The sequence below is a fragment of the Diuraphis noxia genome, unplaced genomic scaffold (assembly GCF_037042655.1).
Source record: "Diuraphis noxia isolate RWA-SAM2 unplaced genomic scaffold, SU_Dnox_SAM2 contig0002, whole genome shotgun sequence".
Lineage (NCBI taxonomy): Eukaryota > Metazoa > Arthropoda > Insecta > Hemiptera > Aphididae > Diuraphis > Diuraphis noxia.
Genome location: NW_028301712.1, coordinates 31,187,932 through 31,197,116, shown reverse-complemented (window position 1 = coordinate 31,197,116; position 9,185 = coordinate 31,187,932). Strand labels below are relative to the sequence as shown.

The 9,185-nt window shown below is 27.4% G+C and overlaps 1 protein-coding gene across 1 annotated transcript; it reads left to right on the top strand.

Moving 5' to 3' along the window:
• The first annotated feature begins 4,758 nt into the window (after positions 1 to 4,758).
• Apt1 (Acyl-protein thioesterase 1) lies at positions 4,759 to 9,082 on the top strand. Its single transcript, XM_015517475.2, has 6 exons — positions 4,759 to 5,160; positions 5,627 to 5,658; positions 6,010 to 6,075; positions 6,141 to 6,438; positions 6,502 to 6,666; positions 8,238 to 9,082. Exons 1-6 carry the CDS (start codon positions 4,963 to 4,965, stop codon positions 8,286 to 8,288), a joined length of 810 nt encoding a protein of 269 aa, XP_015372961.1. The 5' UTR covers positions 4,759 to 4,962; the 3' UTR covers positions 8,289 to 9,082.
• Positions 9,083 to 9,185: the final 103 nt, after the last annotated feature.

Genomic DNA, 9,185 nt, shown 5'->3' with positions numbered 1-9,185 from the left:
TAAATTTTATGCTGTGAATAAAAGCTAAATAAAATAATACCTTGTTAGTAAAATGAATAATTTTTTGAAATATACAAATAAAAGTAAAATAAGGTATTGTAACTGTAACATTTAAGTTACCTACTTATAGTGGAGCACAATACTACTGGATGATACATTAACCAGTGGTGTATCTAGAAGAGTGGTTAGGGGGTTATAACCCCCCTAAATTTACTTCTTATTTATAAAAATAATAATAAATTAATAAATTAGTATTACACTTAACATTTAACACAAATAATAAAAATTAATTATATATAAGTTCACTCCAGAGTAGTCTATTGTCTATTCTATAATCTAGCGTTTCTTAAACATTTTATCCCTGGAACCATTTTTGTTGTTTACTTTTATCATGGAACACATACTTTTTTTTATAGCTTTTTAGCTTTTTTTAGGATTATTTGCAAATAAATTATAATATTAAGTAGAATTATAGATTATTGAATATAAAGATAACTACTCGATTATATTCGGTATGGCTTATACATTATCATTTAATATTTTTTTCCATAGTGGATATTTTAAAGTAATTTTCTTGAACATTTTTTAAAATTACTTAAGCTTTGTATAACCCCAAAGTGATCTACTGGGTTATGCGGAACACAATTTAAGAAACGCTGCTATAATCATTGGTTTTAAGCTAAACACATTACGAGTCACTCGATAAGTCAACCATCACCAGTGGAGCCAAAGTGCTTAAAATATACTGTGACACTAAACATTAAGGAGCTCCCATCATACTCCCATTTTTATAATTAAACTATCAGATGCAAATTAAAGTATCTACAACTATCTAATGTAATGTCAATGTGTAATCGTATATTTTTACGTTTAAACATATATTCTAGGAGCAGTATCTTACTGTGGACCCCTCATCTAAAAATTCTACTGTGACATGTCAGATAAATTAGGTGATCAGCGCTACTGGCCGTCACAATATAGTAATATTGTTGGAGAAACTAGTCATTTATTTTACATACTCTAGATTCTATTCCAAATTGCATGGATTCGCCTACGCATGCTAAAAACGGTATTATCCAATAATAAATACACGTGGGTACACCAAACTTCTTATACATAAAAGTCTACTAAAACCAATGTGGAATTACGGTCTGCAATTATGGCCTTATGGGGTAGTGCAAAAAAAAAAAACGTTAATAAAATTCAAGCATTCCAAAACATTGTTCTAAGGTAATTAACAAATGCACCTCCTTACGTCTCGAATTTTTCCCTTCATTCAAAACTAAAAACAATAGCTGGGGAATTCACTTACCAAAAAATTAGCCTCCGCTACCATACTAGGTAATCCCCCAAGACGTCTATAAAGTGCAAGTGGTGTCGTGATTTGTTATTAAAAAAAAAAAACAATAATAATTAAATATCAAATTATTTTCCTGTGAATGTACTCTTAGCACATATTCTTATTGTATCAATGATACAGATTGTATATTTTAAAAAAATTGCATGGATTAAGTGCAGCAAATCAACTTATAGCTGCAATAAAAACAATTGAATTTTCAAACCACCACGCACCATATCTGATATCTATATTAGTAAAAATATTGACCATTAGTTATCTCCTTAGAAGATTTTTTTAAAGAAATTGCATCCACTGTTCAAAAAACATTCAAGGTATTTGTGAAAACTGTGATACCTATATAGAATTTGAAAATGCCTTATGTTGAATATATTTTTGAAAAATTTGACATTCTTATAAGTTTACACAACAAAATGAAAATACATAACGGTTTTATAGAATAACTATTTTTATACCATTTTTGGATAATTTATTGGATCAATTGAATCCGAATGAAAGGTTTTTATCATACAAGTGTGTTTTAAGTAATTTTCTTTATACTTTACCCGAGGCAGGGATGCAAATATCCCAAGACAAGAGAATTGAAATTTATCAAGAAATTATTCATAATTGAATTGATATAAATATAAATAATTCTATTTTAAATTGGAAATTAGACTCGTGGTTTACTCGGTGCACTATACTTAATCATTGATAGTTTCGGGAAAACTAATGTTATTGATCTTTACTTCAATATAAACCCTGATATTTTCCCAACAATTTCTAAACTTGTTCAAATATTTATAGTACCTAATAAATGTATCAACGAGAAAACAGTCATTTGCATCAAAACATCATTTAAAAACGTAGGTATTTAAGAGATTAAAAAAAACCGTCAATCTAAGATTAAAACTACGGATACCACAGGATATACTACTTGAACCCGAAGAAGACTCCTCAGATTCAGACACCGATCTAGACATATAATTTAACCAAAAATTAGTAAAAACTTGTAAATACCGTGTAAACACATAATCGTAATTATAAATTTATGACATTGTAAAAATACTTGGTGTATTGACACAATTAAATTAATAAATAAAAAAAAAAGAAATTCAATGGGTCAAAATCGTACCCTACATGTAGCCCCACACTCAAATAACTGGTTCATCAATATTATAGATTTCACAAAAATTATCATTTCTAAAATATCCTTCCTAACTATTCCGGGAACCCTCCTAAAATGTTTAAAAGAAGTTGGCCAATAGACGAATGAACAAATATAATTATAAATCAATTACCAAAAAAAACAATGTTACCTATTAGGTATATCTCACAACTTATTGGATGCACCTCTCTTATGATCGAGCATATGTTCGTTATTCATCTAATTTACTTGAACTCATAATATAATTAAAAAGCAATAACTTAAAATTTATCTAAATATTTTTAAAATGATAAATCGTACATTGTACATATAAAATGTAACAATATACATTAAACGTTAGGACCCATGGTATTGCATGATGGCCACTGGGGGCCCTGACTTTCGATGGGCCCACCGTTCACATGTAAATAATTACTTTAATATATTCAGCGAAACCTCTAAATACCGGACACTCTCGGTTGCTATAATTTTCTCCGTTATTTAGATGAGTAGTCCGTTGTTCAGAGGAGGGAAGTAAATTCTCGAAAATACCTTGGATAAATTAATAATCTCATATTTACAAACATTTATTATTAATATTATATTTGTAAATTTATAATCAATCATATTTCTATATTTCTATTATTTTAATGAAAATATTAATATTGTATATATTATTATTTAAAATTATATGAAAAAATCAGTTACTTAAGCTTGTTTAGACCTTGATGCATAGTAATTTTGTGTATCAAGGCATTTTCTAATTCAACTATGTTGGAGACAATACTTTATAAATACGTTCGTTTGTGATAGAATCACAAACCAACTAAATACCTACGAGTAGGATACTTCATAATCACAGAATATTAACTAGAAAAATGTTTTCATCGACTTTAATATAAATAAATAGATAGGTATTTATTAAAGCATTCCACGATTATTCGATATTTACGATAAAAATTGTCAAAATCAAAATGAAATTGCCATAAAAGTGTTCGTTATTTAGAATATCTGGTGTTTAGGGGTTTTTCTATATAAAAGTAATGAAAATGTTCTCGTTCCTGGAAAAATGTTCGCTATTTAGAGGTGTCCGTTAAGGGAGGTTTCACTGTTTTAGTTCTGTACCAGGGCCAAAAAAATTATGTGGGGGGGGGGGGCTTTTAAACGTATACCGTGTTTCAAAAGAGAACATACCAGGAAGTCACGGGGAAAACCGGTTTTGGTATATTCTCTACTTATGAAACAGAATAGAAAAGAATAGGTAAATAAAAAATTGAAAAGTTAAAACTTGAGAATATAATGAATGTATTTTATTCATTACGTTTTATAATTTTATTTGCTGACAGGTAAATTATCATTGAAATGGTATTTATAGAATAATCAAAACTTCATTTTGCATGATACACCATAATATATACGGATAATGAACGAAATTTTGTTCTATTATCTTGTGTATGCAAAATGTATTGATGTTTAGTGCAAATATAAATAGGTAGGTAGTAAGTAGATACACACTATAGTACTTTACACAAAAACACTGGTAGATTATTAGCAAGCATATAAATATGAATAACAAAATTTAATTATTATTTAATATTTAATAATAAAATGTTTATATGAATAAAAATCAATTATCAGCTTGTAATACGCACGCCATTACGCCAACATAAAGGTACAAGTACTTAACAATAAACTATAGTTAACTATACGCAATGTCACAATATATATTAGGTAGATAGGTACCAACTTATTGATTATAAGCATCTATCATAGCCATTACATATAAAACGGTCCCCATGCATGGATCTGTACAGACGTAAAACAAATTTATTACCAAATAATATATATATAGGTAATAGTTGAACTCACTAGGTAAATAGGTCACCACTGCCTGCTATGTCCTTGATACTCATCAGCATAGTTTCTTTACGTGAATTAACATTGAATTAATTTATAAGCCATTCTTTGTCTTAATTTATTCTACATTAGGTACCCACCTACCTACGCCGTAGCGATTTGCGAGCATGCTGCATAGCGTTGACCAAAATACAGGAGAACGGTCGTATAACATCTATATATATATATATACACCTATGTCACGGGTTTAACGGGAAACGTGTGTGACTGTTTTGTCCTCCGGCGGCCATTTCATAATAATTATTACTTACCTATAAACCTGACTACTTATATATGTAATATATTAGTATATAACACGTATTATTATATCTATTGCCCAACAGGGTCACAACACTGAACATTGGTGATTGGCATAAGCCGTGATAAATGCTAATCGAACAGGATACATCGGATAACTGATTCGAAGGTATTGGTTGCAGTCAGTGTCGAGCGTGTACAGCGATATAGTGCTAGTGGATCCGTTTTTCGAAAAATACAATGCCATCTAAATCATATTATAATTTATTTAAATGCGTGTTGACTTTTGTGTTTTAAATTTCGTATCGGTTAGATTTAATGTTCCATGAAATTCGTCGACATTTCTATGGATTTACATAACCACAAAAGTTCGGCAGTTCAAAAACTGGCATTAACCCAAATTGGATTGATTTTTTCGTTGTTTTCAGTAATTAATTTCTCCGACAATACTTTCGCGAAGTCCACCGCAAACATGTCCATCAATCCAGTAGTAATATCTTCTTCTGTTAAACAGACGGCCACTGTGAGTATATTATGTGATTAATGTTTTTTTCAACATCTTGCTTTTCTCCAAACGCAGTTGTGTAGATTGTTAACTGTGTAACTTTTGTGTAAAATGCACCTAGGTAGCTATTATATTATTTGGTTGACCTAAGTAGAATTAATCCTGGTTTTGTAACTTCTTACGGTATAATATGTTTATTCCCGATTTGTTACTCACAAAATTGTTTTCTACATACTTTTTTTTATAACTGGTGTTTAGTAGTACTTTGATTACAGTTCTTTGTTTTCAAATTAGAAATTAATCGGTAAAATAACTTATCATTTATCTACTATATTATTATAAATTATAGTATCCTAGTGCTGAGTATATTGATGGTTCCTTATGTGTTTTTTCTATTTAAAACATTTTTATCTATAATAATCTTTAACATATTTCGATAATTTATCAAGTAGTATTTACTTAGTATTTATTTTTTGTTATACAGGTCATATTTCTTCATGGTCTTGGAGATTCAGGGTACAGTATGTTATTAATTACTTAAATTTAATTAATAATTGTATTCCAACAACGGTGTAACTTTTTTTTCGTCTATTAATTAAAAATGAAGCTGTTTAACATAATATTAAAATAAAGTAGAATATTTATTATTAATTAACCTATGAAAAAGTTAATCATTTGAATTCTGTAGATCTTTATCATTGATTACCAATTATTTCTTAATAATATAAAAGTATTATGATATGTTATACTTACGTATAGTATTTTTATTTCTTAGTCTGTTTATTGAACTATTTGTTTGATACTTATGTTTTTTTTAAATATTGTATAGACTAAAAGTATTAATATATTCTCTTAATTTTCATTTAGAAATGGCTGGGCTGAAGCCATGACACAAATAAGACAACCCTATGTGAAAGTTATATGTCCATCGGCGTAAGTTATTGATGCTTTGTTTTTGTTGTTTTGATGTATCTACATAATTTTTAACAAATTAACAGGAGTCCGATGCCAGTATCTCTAAACCAAGGTTTCCGCATGCCTTCTTGGTTTGATTTGTTTACTTTAGATGAATCAGGTCCAGAAGATGAAAGTGGAATTAAAGAAGCTGCTAAATTAGTGCATTTACTTATTGATCGCGAAATTGAAACTTCCAATGTGCCATCATCTCGTATTGCTATTGGTGGGTTTTCACAAGGTGGAGCTCTTGCTTTGTACTCAGCGTTTACTTACAACAAACCATTAGCTGGAGTTATGGCTCTATCATGTTGGATACCATTACATAAAACTTTTCCAGCAGTAAGAATCATTAATTATATTTCTATTTTTGATAAAATATACCTATTTATGAATGATTTTTAGGCTGCTATAAGTAACAAAGATATGCCAATAATTCAGTGCCATGGAGATTGTGATCCAATTGTACCACTAAAATGGGGTCAGCTTACAGCATCCATTCTTAAATCTTTTGCTAAAAATACTGAACTGAAAACATATCGAGGCTTGATGCATAGTTCATCTGATATGGTATGTATCTGTTTTTTAAACCTTTTATTTAATAGCATAAAATTAATTTTCCTGCGAGTTCATTAAAATGAGTTATTTAGGTATGATAATATAATAACATAAATGTTTAAAATTAAGAAGCATGTACATTTGATAGTTATTCTAGGATTTTTTTATTTGTTTATGCAAGATTTAAATTTTTTACCAATCTGAAATTGCAGTAACCGTATGTTGATATATGGTTCTTTTATTAAGTCTATATCTTCAATCATTACCAAGGTACTATCCAATTTTATAAAACAGTCCCCTTAACTATAACCATCCCATTTAAGGGGATTGGAAGTGGTGATTTTCTGTCTTTGTCTAACACGTGGAACATACAATATGCCTGATAAAAATTAAAGTACTTCTAGTTGCTCGATTTAAAATATGTAAAGATTTTTGAATATTGCTATAATTGAAAAAGTGCTTCGACCGATGCAAAGTAAACTTGTATACCAATTAACTCATATTTACATATTTTAAATCGAACAACTAGAAGTACCTTAATTTTCGTCAGGCCTATTGTATGTCCAACGTGTGTTAGACAATGACAGAAAATTACCGCTTCCAATCCCCTTAATACCTAGTGGCTTGTTGATATAAATTATTATTTTGACTTAATTGAACACGTATTATATTGGAGTAAATATTTGATTAATTTTTTTAAATACAATTATCATAATAAATTATCTACAATTAACTCTAGTAATATAATAATTTGTAAAAAATAAATATCTTTTATAATATTTTTGTTGATATACAATATACTATAATGTGTATCTCAACCTATTTCTATTTTAATTGATTTTATGATGCAGAGGTAATCCATTCTATAAAATGAAAGATAATAGAGATGCATTTAGTTATATATTAGGAAAATATTATGTCAGTATCAAAAAATATTTATTCATTTTATGATATGTATCCATACTGATTAAAAAATGTATTATTCACAATATGGATACTATTATTTAAGTGAACATCTACTTTACAAAAAAAATACTGATTAAGTGGATGATGTAATATAATAGTTAATACATACAATAAATATAAGATAAAAACATGATGATTCATTAATAAAAAAATTAGAACTTTGAACTATTTAATAGCAATAATAATTTATCTAAAATGGTTTTATAACTTTTTTTTAAACTTATTTAACATATAAGTTAAAAAATAATTTGCCTTCAATATAATATACCAGTGGGTATATTGCAGAAGGGTCTGAGCTAAACTTTTTTTAGTTTTTAAGGGAACTAAAAAACTCTTTATTATGGTTTTGATACTTTTTTTGTATAATTATGCTACGGAAATTTTAATACAATAATCTTACTTTTTTTCAAAACAAATTTTATCGTTTTTTTTTAGTTCTGTTACCCATATGGTAAGGATAACTTTAAAAATATTTACTATTTAAATAAACACTATATTAATTTATATTTATATATATAAATATATAATAATTAATAAAAATAAAATTATATTACTATTAATTAATATTATTATTGTTTTCTAAAATAAATACTTAATATACTGTTTATATTTTACAGGAATTGAGGGATCTTAAGAAATTCCTGGAAACGGTCCTCCCTCCAGTATGATTCACCCATTATTTTAACATAAATTTAATAATTTATATTGTTAACACCTAGAATATGGTTTTAATATATATAAGTTTATATATACATATGTAGGTATATACCTTTTTGTAGTGTATCTAATTGAATTTCCCAAGACAAGTTGTTATTTTTATTGCTATTTTTAGTGTATATAACATTATTGTTTTTACTTCTTATTGGCATCCTTATTGTTAATATATAATAGATGCAAAATGTACTTATTAGTTATTAAGTAAAATAAGTATAAATTTATATTATACATTTTTTTTATTTGTATTATTTAGTGTTAACTTTTTTTTGTTTTTGGCATATAAAATATTTTACTTATTTAATCACAAGGTTCAAGATTCAACTATAAAACACTTTAAACATAATTGAAAGAGACATTTAATAACTATCAATTACTTATATAAAAATAAATATGATATATAATTTATACTTATAAAAAAAAATTGTATAGTCCATTTACAATAAGACTACTTAAAATTAGTACTACTCAACACACATTAAGCACTTAATAGTGGCAGTGGGCACTGGACAGGCTTTTCACAATATGTTACTTGAAAGTTTTTTTTACATTGTGTCACGTCATTTTTTAACAGTTGTGCAGCAGTGGTGGTGTTGGCAAGCATCACCTTACGTTAGATCTTAAGAAATTAAAAGATACTAATTTATTTTATATTGGTTCTATTTTTAATTTTATTCTTTATTAAAATATTTAATATACATGTGTTAGACATTAGGTGTTTAAGATAAATATAAATCTGGAATATTAATTTTTTTTTGTACATAACTTACACATAACATAAGTATATGCCAGGAGCGTCTATGCACATTTGTGTAATCATGTAAGATATTGTGAAGAGAGCCTTTAAATGT